This window comes from Podarcis raffonei, chromosome 14 (genome assembly GCF_027172205.1).
Source record: "Podarcis raffonei isolate rPodRaf1 chromosome 14, rPodRaf1.pri, whole genome shotgun sequence".
NCBI classification, from domain to species: Eukaryota; Metazoa; Chordata; class Lepidosauria; order Squamata; family Lacertidae; genus Podarcis; species Podarcis raffonei.
In genome coordinates this window covers 34,785,466-34,801,363 of record NC_070615.1, presented here as the reverse complement: position 1 = coordinate 34,801,363, position 15,898 = coordinate 34,785,466, and the positions used below count along the sequence as shown (strand labels likewise).

The 15,898-nt window shown below is 46.2% G+C and overlaps 1 protein-coding gene across 2 annotated transcripts in view; it reads right to left on the bottom strand.

Moving 5' to 3' along the window:
* RHOT2 (ras homolog family member T2) overlaps positions 1-15,898 on the bottom strand; it is a 30,252-nt gene that overhangs the window by 3,775 nt on the left and 10,579 nt on the right. Inside the window, exons 4-18 of one of the 2 annotated variants that reach the window (XM_053364738.1) lie at positions 14,856-14,899; positions 14,100-14,153; positions 13,327-13,379; positions 12,530-12,638; positions 11,257-11,358; positions 10,691-10,789; positions 6,491-6,599; positions 5,346-5,466; positions 4,383-4,467; positions 3,322-3,467; positions 3,105-3,205; positions 1,902-2,032; positions 1,709-1,789; positions 1,066-1,188; positions 389-591 (exon numbers count right to left, since the gene is read on the bottom strand). In XM_053364738.1, the coding sequence (XP_053220713.1) occupies positions 389-591; positions 1,066-1,188; positions 1,709-1,789; positions 1,902-2,032; positions 3,105-3,205; positions 3,322-3,467; positions 4,383-4,467; positions 5,346-5,466; positions 6,491-6,599; positions 10,691-10,789; positions 11,257-11,358; positions 12,530-12,638; positions 13,327-13,379; positions 14,100-14,153; positions 14,856-14,899 (1,561 nt within the window). The remainder of the gene's footprint in view (positions 1-388; positions 592-1,065; positions 1,189-1,708; positions 1,790-1,901; positions 2,033-3,104; positions 3,206-3,321; positions 3,468-4,382; positions 4,468-5,345; positions 5,467-6,490; positions 6,600-10,690; positions 10,790-11,256; positions 11,359-12,529; positions 12,639-13,326; positions 13,380-14,099; positions 14,154-14,855; positions 14,900-15,898) is intronic. The other variant, XM_053364739.1, reaches the window with a different exon arrangement.

Below are 15,898 nucleotides of genomic sequence, written 5' to 3'. Positions count from 1 at the left end.
ATTTATCATACTCCTTGGGGAGAAGCTTACATCTAATACCAGCGGGCAAAAAGCAGCGCGTTCCCTCACAAGCTCCTAGCTTGTTAAAATAACTGACTAGGCCCAAAGCCTCCATCGCAGCGTTGCTCCCAGAAGATGCCAGCTGCAGGGTAAGAACAACAGGGCTGTTCGCCAGGGCCAAATAACATTCACGATGCTGGGATGGCAAGCTTTTGAGTCACACAGAAATCCTCTTCAGGGTGTGCATTGAAAAACAGGGTTAGGGAAACTCTTTCAGCCCGAGGGCCACATTCCATTCTGGGTAGCCCCGAGGGCCACATAAATTCACCCAACCAAAGCCCAGCTGCCCACTGAGGAGGACTGTAACTAGAAGGAGAACGTTACTAACGGGAAGGTGGCAGCCGTGGCCAGTTTGGCGAAGGCGGCGAGGCTGGGTGGGCCCTGCCCACTGCAGGTGAAGTAAAATGGGGGCGGCAGGCGGTGCTTGTAGCAGAACTCGGCCGGCGAGAGGCCATGTTGTGGCGACGTCTCTGGCAGGTCTGCCTTGGAGGCCACAAAGAGGCAAGGGATCTGCCCGTCCATGTAGTGCTGCTGCAGAGGAGACAGTTAACAAATGAATATCAAGAGAGGCTTTTCTGCTAGATCAGACCAGTGGATCTGGCCCTTTGCTCTGATCTCACCAGATGCCTCAATGGCAAGCCTGCAAGCAGGTCTCAAGCGACACCACACAACAACTCAATTATAAGGGGAATAAAATTGCTTTGCTGCTGCCAAGAAACCCTTGCTGATCAACTGCAATTATCCAGAGATCTACCAGGAGATCCAATCTACTTCTTGTTCACCCCTGCTTGTAGTCTTGTCTCCCACCAGTAAACCTACTTGGATGTTCTTGAAAGCATTGGCCAAGCAAAGTGTGCTCCTAACCCCGCTTCCCTGGGAGTAAGCTCCACTGAATTCAATAGGACTTACTTTCTGAGGAGACACAGTTAGGATTTGCACTGCTAGCCGTCAGTCTGAACAGCTGCTCCTCAGCCAAGGGGGGAGCAGGGACAAGGGAAGGAGTACCTTATAAATGCTGGCACAATAGTTGAAAGACTTGTGGTCCGTCACATCGTACAATAAGCAGGCAACGTCGCAAGCTGCATCAGACGCCTTCGCAAACTCTGTCTCCACATTAATCTCGTGCAGCTGGCAAGAAATACAGGAGGGAAAGTATATCCGAAGCATTTCAGGACAGTCTTTCTTTTAACTTAAAAAATATCTCTCATGTCGCTTCTTCTGAACAAGGCATGGCATTGTTCATTCTTCTTACCAAAAGAAACACACAGACTTCAGGTAACAGATGCACAGGCAACTTGTACACTTAATGATGAATAGGCAATGCTCTTCCAGCTTCTGCTGCCCCTATCATTTTCCCCCTACTTCTCTCTCCCCCCCACTAGAATGTAGACTGGAAGCTCCTTGGGGCAGGGACCTGTTTTCTATGTCACTTGTTAAAGACTGGCCCATGGATCAGACGTTCCCCAAGTGTTTCAGAGAGAGAGTCGCCACAGAAGTGATGTTTGTGTGTATGGATATGTGAATGATGATGTACCTAACTCTCTTAGGTTAAAGGTGGGGTAAAGAAGCATTGACATTTTTATGACAATTGACTAAAAACTGACTTCCGTATTTAGGACTTAAGATCACTGTAAGTGAGCAAACTTACTATCAGATGCTTTTCCTGCCCATTGACTTGCACTGTGTTAACTGAATAGAAGGACTCCTTCCCCTCGGATTCCCTTTGGGCCTGGAAAAGGAAGGAGGAGCAGGGATTATTTTTACTTTATTTATTACCCAGAGGTTCATCACTCAGGAAATAACAGGCAGCAGAGGACAAGAAGAGAGACTTTTAGACTCACAGCCAAGTTCTTCCCAAGGAAGGCTTGCAGGAATGCAGACTTGCCAGCACCTCGGGATCCAATCACTTTGCACAGGAAAACATTCCGATGTGTCTGGCCCTTCTCCAAGTCAATCCTTTTCTCCCGTGTAACTGGAGCAGAAGAAAAGAGGGGCTGGGTAAAATGATGAAGCCTTTCCTTCTTTCCTGCTGCTGGGGACACAGCCTCCAAGCAAGTGTTGTCTTTGCTGGACAGGAGGCAGCTATGATTTTATGGGTGCAATGCTACTGCAATGCTCTCTACGTGGGGCTACCTTTGAAGGTGATCTGGAAACTACAACTAATCCAGAATGCGGCAGCGAGACTGGTGACTGGGGGCGGCCAATGGGACCATATAACACCGGTCTTGAAACACCTACATTGGCTCCCAGTATGTTTCCAAGCACAATTCAATGTTGGTGTTGACCTTTAAAGCCCTAAATGGCCTCGGCCCAGTATACCTGAAGGAGCATCTCCACCCCCATTGTTCAGCCTGGACACTGAAGTCCAGCGCCGAGGGCCTTCTGGCAGTTCCCTCGCTGCGAAAAGCCAAGTTACAGGGAACCAGGCAGAGGGCCTTCTTGGTAGTGGCGCCCGCCCTGTGGAACGCCCTCCCATCAGATGTCAAAGAGATAAACAACTACCTGACACTCAGAAGACATCTGAAGGCAGCCCTGTTCAGGGAAGTTTTTAATGTGTGACATTTTAGTGTATTTTTGGTCTTTGTTGGAAGCCGTCCAGAGTGGCTGGGGAGACCCAGCCAGATGGGCGGGGTACAAATAATAAATTATTATTATTATTATTATTGGTGTCCATTGATCACTGGGAGCTGATGCCCATTGGGACTGGTGGGGCGGAAGGCGGGGGGGGGGGGGGGACAACGGTAGGCAGATCCAGAGCCAATCGCAGGGGGAGTCAACTAATTCTGGTTTTGCTCCCCCCTCCTCCCTGCCGAGTTCTACAAAGGCAACATTGAAATGCAGCCGCCTCCACCGTCCTTCATAACCATTGGAGGGGACAGAAAACCCACAATGCTCAGGCTCCTTCTGCATTCAACAGGGAAGCAGGTGCTCGATAGCTCTCGACAGAGGAGGGCAGCAAGCAGAAAGGGCAATAGCTGTGCCAGGACCGGGGAGTCCCCTCTCCTCCCGATTCCAAGGGGTGCTGAAGCAGGAGTGGGGCCCACCTGTGATGGCGTGGATCTGAGAGTCCTGCTCAGAGAAGATGGGGTAGCCAAGGTAAGCCAGGTGCTCCAGGCAGCGATGGACATCCAGGTAGGCAACCAGCCTAGGGGAAATCCAAACAGAGAGAAGGTTGCCCGTTACTGGGATCGCTGGGAGGGCCCGCTGCATGTGAAGCGGACAGGGTGATTGAGGGAGGAGGCAGAGAAGGGCTGCGCTTACGTCCACTGGCAGAGGAATCCATGCAGGGAAAGCAGGCCTTTATCAGTGGTGCATACCGTGTGGTAGAGCTCAGGCCCCCAGGGCATGTAGGGGAATACACTAAAGAAGCTGTGCAGCTCGGCGGGAGAGAGGGCTCCATCACCGTCCTAGAGACACGGAGGGGAAGAAAGAAATGGGCACCTGAGTAGCAGCTCTCCATCGACTGGTAGAGGAAGTCTACCCATTGTCACACAGCGTGGGACCACACGTGGTTAGCAAGATTCAAACAGGCAGTCCCCGAAGTGTCCGTGTTCAATATTCACATTGGTTTTAAATTGCGGGTTTTTTAAAATTACTCCTTCAGTTTCTAATACTGCATTGCACTGCGATCTGAATTCTACGGAATGCAAATTGTGATACAATGAAGTACAATATGTAAGAGATAAGAGAGTTGTAACAGCTGTAAGGGGTAAGAGCTGTTCTACAGTGAAATAGACTATAGGCGGCAACCGTTTTAGACACGTCAAATTGGTCACTGCCTATACTTCAGAAGGGGATGGACTCTCCTTCACTGGAGGTTTTTAAACAGAGGTTGGATGGCCATCCATCCATCAGGGATTCTTTAGCTGTGATTCCTGCATTGCAGAGGGTTGGACTAGATGACCCTCGGGGTCCCTTCCAACTCTACAGTTCTACGATTTTATGAAAATAAGCAATACAGAAACACAATCAATACAGCATCTAGCATAGCACAATACGATCGCTACAGCAAGCAGGGAAAAATCATTTAATGGCCCGCTGCAACCACCGGTCAAGACCACCAGCTATGTCCAAGTGGTCTGCAGGGTGGGTGGGAAGCTTTGGGTACTGCTGTTGTTTAAGTGACATCCCTTTGCTCAACTCTGGAATGGCCTACAAGCCTATTTAGGGGCAAGCAGGGCACAAAACAGCCAGACGCGACTCGAGTGCCAATGGCAATCATGCAGCGGAGATCAAAGAACTGCAACCCTTGGGGGGGCTGGTGGCACTGGCAGCAGCACTGTTATGCACAGCCAAGGCGTGTGTGCTTCTGTGAAGCTCACCTTGTCATGCTTCTCAAACATCTTCTGCAGGAACTGGTAACCAAAGTGATTCAGCTCCGTGGAGCTGTCATGAGGCACCCGGATTCTGAAAGAAAGGAGGGCAGCACTGGTCAAGGCAGCTCCTATAGAAGCCTGGGACTTCCCAACTGCTTCCCAACTTGGTTCACGGGTGGCCCTGTGGGTTAAACCACAGAGCCTAGGGCTTGCTGATCAGAAGGTTGGCGGTTCGAATCCCTGCGACGGGGTGAGCTCCCGTTGCTCAGTCCCTGCTCCTGCCAACCTAGCAGTTTGAAAGCACAAAGTGCAAGTAGATAAATAGGTACTGCTCCAGTGGGAAGGTAAACAGTGTTTCCGTGCGCTGCTCTGGTTCGCCAGAAGCAGCTTAGTCCTGCTGGCCACATGACCCGGAAGCTGTATGCCGGCTCCCTCGGCCAGTAAAGCGAGATGAGCGCTGCAACCCCAGAGTCGGCCACCACTGAACCTAATGGTCAGGGGTCCTTTTACCTCTACTAATGCTTCCCAACAGGTGAATAGTGGCCACTCTCTGAAACACATGGCTGGAACTGACCCCAAAAGGAGGGGAAACCAAGCCTTAGGAATAGAAACCAGTAAAGGACTCTTTCCAGATGGCAACTAAACTTGCAAATGCTAAGGAACAAGCTTGGTGGGTGGGGAGTCACAAGGTGAACACAGAGAATGAGCACCTGCTCCACATGCAGAAGGTCCCAAGTTCAATCCCCAGCACTACCAGGTAGGGCTGGGAATGTATCCTGTCCCAAATCCTGGAGAGTTGCTGCCAGCCAGTGTGGACAACACTGAGCCAGATGTACACCAATGGTCTGACTCACTATAAGGCAGCTTCCTATGTGTGCGTTCTGAATCATGTCTTCCCATTGTCCCATATGTCAGTGGTCCCCTCTTTCTCCTTCCCCTTAACATTCAAGAGGGCAACAATTTACGCACGGCGGGCAGAGATAGTCGTCTGTCAGCTCCAGGGCATCATCATAGCCAAAGCGACGCAGGATGGTCCACGTAGTCTCATGACGTCCCCTTTGGATGAAGAGCGTATTGAGGAAAAGGAAGCCTGGAAGAGAGGAAAGGATTTTGGGTCCCAAGTGCATAGCATGATCAGCAGGCAATGGCAACAGAGATGCCAGAAAAGCTGATCTGTAGTGATCTCGCACCACACAGGCAGCAGCTCTGAATCTTCGTAAGATTCGGCCGCTGGGTGCCACTTCCTGGTGCATGCTGAAAGCCACATGACACAGGTGACAACGTGTACCTCTGACTGGCTTGCCCTGACCTCGTCTAGGAGGACACTGTATCTGACTTTTCCAACTGCTTCCACCATAGGCACCACATATCCTTTGTTTCTATGGTCAGACCCACACTCTGTAACAGGGTCGCAACTAGGCCATGAGTGAGATTTCTGCAGCTGGAGTTCCCAGCTAGAAGATCTTGGGCACAGGAGATTCTGGACAAGTTAAATTCCAAACTCTCCTATACAATATTTAATTAATGGATGGAAACCTCAGTGTGACAAAACTCACTTACTGCACAAAAGGTGACATTCAGACTTATTGCTCCGCCCACTTTTACCTCTGGCAGGTGGCTTCCACACGGCTGTCCAGAAGGGAAAGGCTGCCCAGGCTGAAAAAGGTTCCTCAGCCCCTGATTTAACCCAATGAGTCTTCCCTGCCTTCTCAGTCGTTCAATTTATTCCTGTGTGTAGCAGTAAAAGCACTCCCCATGTTCTCCTGTCTGATACTTTTGCTCTCCTGGCACAACTGCTAAATCGTTCCCCAGCTTGTTCAATCAGAATCAAACGAACACAGAGAGTTGCAGCAGTGAACAAGGAAGCTCTGTTAAAATGAAAGCTCATTCAAGCAGGAAAACACGCAAAGCAACTGCCTGCAGCCTGTTTCAAACCAACATCAATTTTGCCCTTGGGATATGTGGTCTAAACTGGCTGAGCAGCCCTGGCTTCAAAGGATGCCCCTGGGCTATCTGTGCAGCTCTGCAGTGCTGCTGTCCCTCTTTCTGATCTGCTGAGATGGGCTCTAAGATGATCCCCAGAGCTAGGCATGCAAGTTTTCTGCTGGAGTTACCATTGAGGGTCAGTCCGTTGTCCTGGACTCCGTCTGTTGTGTTTTTCCAGACCACCATTTTCACATCTTCCAGAGCCTGGGGTGCCAAAGGATTTCCGAAGCAGGACTTCTACCTCCCAAGAGAAGAAAGAGGGGGCCAAATCAGGAAAATAGGCAGTTCCGATTTATTTTTTTTAAAACCTATTCCATTGGAGCCAAAGGAAGAACCATACCACTTTAGTAGCTACTGTAAGGTTATTACATCCTATATTCAACAATTTCCCAAGTTAGGTAAAGTCAGTTCATGTATGGGATCTGACATTCAATGATTTTAGAATCACAGCATTTGGGGTGGGGAAGCCAGCACTTCTAGCCTTTAGGAAGACAATAGCATTTATTTATTTCACTTCTAAAGAAACATGCTATTTCACTTCTAAAGAAACACCCTAATGGGATTTAACAGTAAAAACACCACCACGATGGGTTGCCGCCAACTACCTTTTACTCAAGAGTAGACCCACTGAAATTGATGGACCCAAGTGACTTCATGCCCATTAATTTCAATGGGTCTGCTCTGAGTAGATCTAGCACCGGCTACAACCCAATAAAAACAATTGCAGATTCACAAGAGACTAGGGCCCTGCGGGACCTGACATCTTTCCGCAGGGCCTGCAAGACAGAGTTGTTCCACCAGGCCTTTGGTCAGGGCGCAGCCTGACTCCCTCCTCTGGCAACCTGCACAGAGTTTTGCTTAATGGTTGCCATCAACTTGATTTTAATTAATTTTTATAATGAAATATTTTTAGAATGTTGGTTTATTTGATTGTTTGATTATTTGATTGTTGTTAGCCGCCCTGAGCCCGGCTTCGGCTGGGGAGGGCGGGATATAAATAAAATTTATTATTATTATTATTAATACAGGTCCCAGTAAAATCTCAGAAACTGAGAAAAAATAGACTTGCTAACCCTCTGCTGTTGCAGCTTGCCTCCCACCCAAAATTAAATTATCCAGTATGCACACATTTGCATATAAGCTTTAGAATCTGGGTCTTTCAGGAAAGCTGGAGCTAAGAAACCAAATTTGACAGCCTTGTGCAAATAGCTGCTGACTCAAGTTTTCACCTTGCGAGAAGAATGGAGCTGCTAACTTAGGTAAACGCTACAGTTCCTTTTCCATTGACTGGAAAATGTGATTTCTCTCCTCTCACCTGCTTCATGGAAGAGGAACCAGGAGAATTCACGTCTGCAACGTTATACAGTTGGGGAAAGCAGGTTGTTGGCAATACTAGCCAATCCTACTCCTGCTCAAAGCAGACCCACTGAAAACAATGGACATGATTCACTTAGGGCCATGAATTTCAGTGGGTCTACTCTGCGTATAACTTAGTTGTATACAACCCAGACTGTTGATTGCCAGCGGCTGATTGTCAGAAAAAAATTCCTAAGAAGTCAGGACTTAACCTAATGGCAAATTAACTGGATCGGCAAGGTTTGTCCTCCCTCATATGTCTAGGGGTGCAGAATAAATTCTGTTGCCTCTTGAATGGAAACATCAAGGCTGATGCCCAAGAGGATAAATCTGCAGCAAAGCCAGGACAAAGTAGGATGAGGATCAAATGCTGGAGTAGGCCACAAAGTCAGGAAGACCCTTGACAAAATATCCAGTATTGGGGCTATCTTGAATCGAATTAAGAAAAAAATAGAGTCCTTCACCAATCACCAGTCTAGCCTGGGAGCCATTTTTATTTATCAAAATTTATATTCTGCTTGTTCATAAAAACTAAGTGGTTTACAAAAATATAAAACAAAACATTAAAATTATTGATTAAAAACAGGTATTTTAAAATATCCAAAAGCTGATTAAAACCAACAGTAGCTAATAAGAAACCAAACACATGTAACTTCAACAAGTCTGGATAGCTTTGCCAAAATAAAAATGATTTAAGCAGGCACCGAAAAGGGTACAGTGAAGGCACCTGATATCAATTGGCAGGGAGTTCCAAAGTGTAGGTGCTGCCTATACTTGAGGGCTTTCATGGTCCACTAACAGCAGAGACTGATGTAAAATTTGGGCCATAGGGCTGTATCCAACTAAGTTAGAATACACCCACTGAAATTAGCAAACCTAAGTTAGCTGTGTGCATTAATTTCAATAGGTCTACTCTGAGTAGGACAAGTAGTAGTTATACTCCATAGCCTCTAAATCTAAGTGATTAAACACTTTTCAATAACCTTCTGCCAAATTTGGGGGTTCTTTTTTAAAATCTGCCTCAAGAATCAAGGAGGCAAAAGCAGATTATGTGAATCGAAACCACTGTCAAATAAAACCCTGCCCAGAGAAACAATCTGGAGGCAGTAGAAGGCTTGCTTTAAGATCTTAGACCATGCTAAAATTTCAAATTTCAGTGGGAGGAAATTATGAGAATGCAAAACTTAATTTTCACCAAGGAAAAGAAACAGCGTGACAGTTAACGTGACTTTAAAATATATATTTTGTGGGTGGGTGTTGTTTTTTTAAATCCATAGACTAGCAGGAAAAATGAACATAGATCTGGAGAAAATGAAGGGAACGGGAAAAGAGCCGGACTGGTTAAACTTCAAGCAGAGCAATAAGAGGCTTGTGATCAAAAGACTTCAAAAACTTAAAGGTCTAAATTTAAAAAGATGGGCATCAGCTGCTGTCTGCAAACAGGACTCTGCATACCTGGCACTAAAACACATCCAGCAACTCAATCATGTGATTTATGTGAATTGCCATGCTTCCTCTGTCCATAAAATTTATTCTAATTTCTCTTGTCATAAGGAGGTGCAATCAGGAACGCATAGCACTGCTCACCGTCTGCGCTTTTTGATTTCTTTGCTTTAACTTGGTGTCAGGCCTCAGCTTGATGATTAACTGCTCTAATTTGTTTCCTATTTTTTATCTTGTTCGTGTTCTGATGTACTTATTACAGCCTGTCTTTAACCCATTTTATTGCCGCGGGATTGCAATGTAATGAAGGACAGTTTATAAGTGAGGCAGACAAAACACATTCTTATTCTGCTATCCCACCTGGCTGCTGAGGCTGTGGCAACTGCAGCCCCCAAATAGGAAAGTATATTAATTGCGCCCGTATGGGTGAGAAACTTGCTTAGGTTAAAAAAAGGGGGGAGGTGATAAGAAGAGATTGTTGGATTAGGCCAATGGTCTACCATAAACCAATCAGATTGGGAAAGATTATGGAAGGAGGATTTGAAATTCACAGCATGCTGTACGTTGAAAGAAAATTATATGAAAATATTGTACGGATGGTATTTGACTTCCACAAGATTAGCGAAAATGTACAAAAATGCTGCCAACATATGTTGGAAGTGTAAAGAGAATGAAGGCACATTCTACCACATGTGGTGGATGTGCAAGAAGGCTAGAGCATTTTGGGAAATGATATATAATGAAATGAAAAAAAAATTTTAAGATAACTTTTGTAAAAAAAATTTGGAAGCTTTTTAATAGGCATCATAGGAGAAGAAATACCAAAGGACGTAAAAAGACTGTTTATGTATGCAACGACAGCTGCAAGAATGCTTTTTGCCCAGAGATGGAAGGAAGAGGAAACACCAACCAAGGAAAAGTGGATAGTGAAAATGATGGACTATGCTGAAATGGTGAAAATGACTGGGAAGCTCAGACACCAAGATGACGGTAAATTTAAAAAAGAATGGTATAAATTTATAGAGTACATTAAGGAACAATGTAAAGATTTAAAGACGTTAGCAGGATTGATATAGGATTGATTGTAATTTTTAATAGTAAAGGATTAAATAAGGATTTAATTGAAGTTGAATATATGTAATTAGATACAGTTAAAATTAAAAAAATGTATCTGTGGCAAACCAGAAGGGAGAGGAGGGAAGTCCAGGGGTTCAAGGAATCCCACAATTGTATAAATATTGCTGAATTTAAGTTTGAATGATGTTAATGATGAAAAACTGAATACACACACACACACACACACACACACACACACACACACTCTATATTAAATGGTCTACATAAACCAGCATCCTGTTCTCACAGTTGCCATTCAGATGCAAGCAGGACTTGAGCACAAGAAAACTCTGCTCTCCTGTGGTTCCCAGCAACTGGTAGCAAAAGCAAGAGAGGAAAGCCGATATTTACCAGAAGCTGAATGGAGTTACCCCAAAGTATGTTCTGCATTGTTTTGTTACATGGGAACATACCTGGAAATAGTTCAGCTCCTCATCGCTTAGGATCTGGTTGTTATCCTGGTCAGACATATTGAAGATCCGAGTGAGGGCCCGTGCGCATGCTGGCCTCAGCTGGTGGTAGAAAAGAACACAATTTATAAAAGCAGGCCATAGGAAGCACTCGTGCTCCACTCCTCTTCGTTGCACAGAATGCCTTGATTACAGGCAGAAAGGATGAAGAAATCAAAGCCATTGTCCAGGCAATCTAGGAACAACAGAGAGGGCTGGTGTTCAATGTAGTATTACATCAGGGATGGAGAACCCACATCTGTCCAGATGTCATTGGACTACAGCTCCCATAAGCCCCAGCCAGCAAGGCCAGTGGTGAGGATGATGGGAGTTGTAGTCCAGCAACATCTGGAGGGCCACAGGTTCCTGAGCCAAACTGGTTCAGAGGTGCAGCTGCAAGGCAACTTGAGCTGGCACTGTAGGATTTGCCTGGAAGTGATGGAACTCTCCAGTCTAAAGAACCTTGGAAGACAGCTGGGGTCCTCTCTGGGTACAAAACCTATTTGCGGCTCTGAGACTATGTATCCTACCTGCTTCTCCTCTGGGTCGTAGAGAGGGGCTGTTGGGTGCAGAACAGCCTTCTGGGCGTAATAGAACAGCTCAGAGATGTTCTTCAGGTTCTTTGCAGAACACTTGGAGCGCAAAGAGGGGAGGGGAGAGAGAGAGAGAGAGAGAGAGAGAGAGAGAGAGAGAGAGAGGCAATTTGAGAGAGGCGGAAAAGAATGCTGAACCAACACAAACAGCACATGCTGGAAAGAAATGCTTCAAGATCTCTTTTTCAGGCAGGCCACAGAGGAAGAAGCCCAGGACTAGAAGATGATGTTATAAACAGGGAAGCTTCCTGTTTAATTTCCACTCTGGAGAGTAACTCAGCAGAGGAAAGACCACTGTCTGTGCATTCCCTTTCAATTATGGTCACATATATCAGAGTACTACAATTCCCAGAACGCTTTGGGGTGGCAGTGGGGGAGCGAGAGACCATTAGTCCTTCAAGTAGTTTAAATGACCACCATGGGCAATATAAATAAATGCATACATGACATTTAAAACAAAGATCTTGACAGATCTGCAACGTCTTGGATAGCTTTAAAAGACTGGACAAATTCAAAAGGATAAGGCTATCAATGGCTTCTACCCACAATGCTTCTACTGTCGGCTGGGAATCACAAGTAGGTTGAGGGTTGTTGTGCTCAAATCCAGCTTGCAGGCTTCCCATAAGCATCTGCTTGGCCACTGTGAGAACAGGAAGCTGGTCTAGATGGGCCATTGGCCTAACCCAGCAAGTTCTTCTTAAGTTTGTACAGGACTTTTTAAAAATCTGTCCTGAGTCTACTGAACTCAGTCTGTGTGTACTGGACTTTAAGAGGAAGTGGGCATACAAATTCAATGAATAAATCAAATAATAACAATTCTGCCAATCATATTTGTTGATGACCATGGCAAGGGTGAGGAAGTCCTCTTTATCCACTGGCTGGTTTGGCCTGCCTTCTACCATCAGCTCAGTCATAAGGGCTGGTTTGACTGGTGTCATAAGTTTCCCAGCCATGTGAAAGACCCCAGTCATTTCCCAAGGTATGCACATGAATGGACAAAGTTAACATATGAACTAGAGAGTTCACTTTGGCTGCGGCAGTTTTGCCATGATTCTGGCCATAGCTGTGAGTCTTATATACACAACTGCCCAGGGTGGCATGGGGGAAGAGGCTGCTGGGAAAGAAAAAGCATGATGTGAGACAACCACGGAGGCTGCCAATCAGAGAATCTTCCCCCTGCTCCACCTCACACGCCCAAGCAGATCCCCACCTCCACGCAGGTCTCAATTTCCGAGAACTGGTTCATGATGGGCAAGATGGTTTCCATGGAGCTCCCAGTCTGCAAGTCTGACTTGTTTCCTACAAGGATGATGGGGATCCTAGAAAAGAGGGAGAAAGGGGGTGGGGTGAGGAGAGAGAAAAGGCTTCAGAAACGAGAATGGGCACACAAGCACTGGCTGAAGAGTTTGGAGTAGTCTGCGTGCCAAGGCAAATGCAACAACTGGAGGGGAGGGGGAAAGTAAATGGAGATCTGCATTTCTTCATTTGCTTTGTCCAATTTAGGCAGGGGCTCCCACCGACAACAGATGAAGGGGACAACTGTTCCTGGCAGAAGAGTTATTAAGGGGGCCCAAACCTCGGGGAAGATGCAAAGAGGCTAGGTCTACTCAAGAGATAGCAGGACCCAAAACTTGGGTCTTTCACACCTGGTCTAGGATCGGCCTCTTCTTCATTTCTCTCTGAATTCCTCTGTGAAATGTATAATCTAGGAACAGTTTGCCCACCACATCTTCTGCTTTCAGGAATCAGATCTTAGCCTGCTTGCAGCATTGAATAACTGAAGCCTTTAAAACAGGTGTGGGGAACCTCTGGCCCTCCATATGTTGCTAGTCTGCAACTCCCATCATCCAGAGCCGTTGGCTATGTTGGCTGAGGCCAATAGGAGTTGTAGTTCAGCAACATCTGGCGGGCCAAAGCTCCCCCAGCCCTGTTTTAAAAACAGGGACAGCAACTGGGACCCAGACATGGGCAAAATGTAGCATCCCATCTTGTTGGGTGATACACTACCTGGAACATTTTTCAGCTCCACCATTCACCATTGGGATCCATTTTGTCCGAATCTAGGTGGGGGAAAACAGAAGGAAAAAGCAAGTAAGTGGAGTGGGAAACTATCAGCAATGGCAGCCACAGAAAGAGAATCTTGGGCACGGCAGGGTCCCATGGGATCAACAGGTTGTTGTTGTTGTTTAGTCGTTTAGTCGTGTCCGACTCTTCATGACCCCATGGACCAGAGCACGCCAGGCACTCCTGTCTTCCACTGCCTCCCACAGTTTGGTCAACAGGTTGGCAGGCACCTAAATGCTACACAGTTTGGCCCTGTAGAAAATGCCAGCCCTGCCCCTGTCAATCAATGCATGTGATCCAGGCCACTGCGAGCACGATAAGAGAGTAGGTGCACCTCAAGCAGATGCCCAGCAGAGTCAAGAATGTAAGAATGGCCCTGTTGGAGCAGAGCAAAGGCCTTCCTGGCCCAGCATCCCATTTCCTGCCTCTGGGAAGCTCATAGGCAGAATGAAGGCCACAGCTGTCTCCCGACTGCAATCCCCAGTAGCTGGTATTGAGAGGCATATGGCCTCCTATTCTGTAAGCAGCATATAGAGCCCTTATGACTAGTAGCCCCTGATAACCCCATAATCTGTGAATGGATCGAAGTTCATCATGTCTTGCCACCCCTCAGACTGCTGTGTGCAACGGTGATAATCAGCAGAGCGTCAGGCAGAAGCACAGCTGCACTTTTGCCAGGCCCTTGTGAAAGAGGGGCAGGAAACCCCAGCCCTTACCTTGTCAATGGTGGATTCCTCCGTGACATCGTACACCATGCAGACCACATTTGCCTGCAAAGGAGGAAAAAGGTAAAGCAAGGTAGCTCAAGTCCAGGAATTTTGTTTACTGCTTGATTCTGCCCATTGTATGAACCAATATGCCAGGCTGCCAACTCAGAGGTCGCATCTCAAAACCACCAAGAGGGTCAGAAAAGCCCTCATTTTTCAGTAACAAAAGTCCCAACATCTGAGCCTCCCTGCTCAAGGAGGGCATCTGACTGCTGAGCTCCCCATTCTCTGCTCAATCCAACCACCAGCTCAGCTCAGACAATGCCAACGCAAATGGCTTTTAGGAAAAAGCAGATGGCAGGATCACTTGCCCTTTGAGGAAGCGAGCTTATCACTTAATCCCCCAATTTAGGGGGATTCGGATGGGATTCGGCATGGCAGCTCTAAGCCCCCAGTATGTACATATGTATGGATGTAGGAATGGATGTATGGGTGTATGCACACACACACCATTGCTGTGGGTCAGGAGAGGAAGGAGATGGCATACAGCAGTTTACAAGCAACCAAAGGGTAAGGCAAATGGTTAACAAAACTGATGACGCTAATCTCCAAATTCGACTATTTGGGATTCTTGCAGAGTTAACAGGGAAAGTGGTGGGCTCAAGATGAGCCTGAAGAGCAAAATTCAGAGCACAGGCTGTAGGGAAGAGGCTGGTGGAGCTGTTACAACAAGCCTCCCCTGCATCCAAAGTTTTCCTTGCTCACCTTGGCAATCTCCTCTTGGAGCTCCTCGTCCGTCTGCTCCGATTCTGAAAGGCAAAGGAAAGGCTGTACATTGCTGTCGGGGATCTTTACTGTGCCCCAAAAAGACCCTCGGGGATGTGGCAGGAATGTGAAGAATGAAAGAAAAGCCTTGTTATTTCAGACACCAGTGGCCCATCCAGACACCAGCATCCTGTGGACAACCAGATGCTCAAGTATGACTTGAGCACAGCAGCAAGAACTCTTTCCACTTGTGATTCCCTGCAACTGGTGTCCAGAGACTTGCTGCCTCCAACAGCAGAGGGAGAACCTAGCCATTCTGGCTAGTAGCAACTCATAGCCTTATCCTCTATGAATCTGTCTAATCCCCTTACAAAGTCATCCAAATTGGTGGCCATCACTAGCTTGCTTTCTTGCTTGCTAATTTATTTATTTTTAAATTTTATTTATGCTTTTCAGGTTTATACATTTCACCAATTTTACAATCATTTTAACATTTCAAAACTTGACTTCCTTCCTCCTCTTTCTGCGATCCCTTATATTTATTTTTAATATCTTCTGCATATCCAAATTAACTTAATTTGCTCATTTATTCATCTACTTTAAATATATACTCTTATAAAACTGCAGGTTATTACAATAATCTCACCAATGTTCTTATCTGTTTACAATTTATCTGTAAATATTCAATAAACCATTTCCATTCTTTTATAAAAAGTTTGTTATCTTGATTTCTTATTCTTCCAGTAAGTGTCACCATTTCTGCATATTCCATAAGTTGTTGTATCCATTCTTCCTTTGCTGGGACTTCTGCTTCTTTGGCTCATTTATTTATTTAGCCATTCGAATATTTATGATCTGCACTTTCATAACATATATCAAGGCAGCTTACAACATAGATACAATAAATCAATAGATATCTATAAAACATAAAGACATAGAACATAGCAATCAAGGCTAGTTGGTTAAAGAGGGGGGAAATAATAAAGGCCTGGGAGTTCCATGGGGCAGGACCTGCCACACTAGAGGCTCGATCCCTGGTGAAG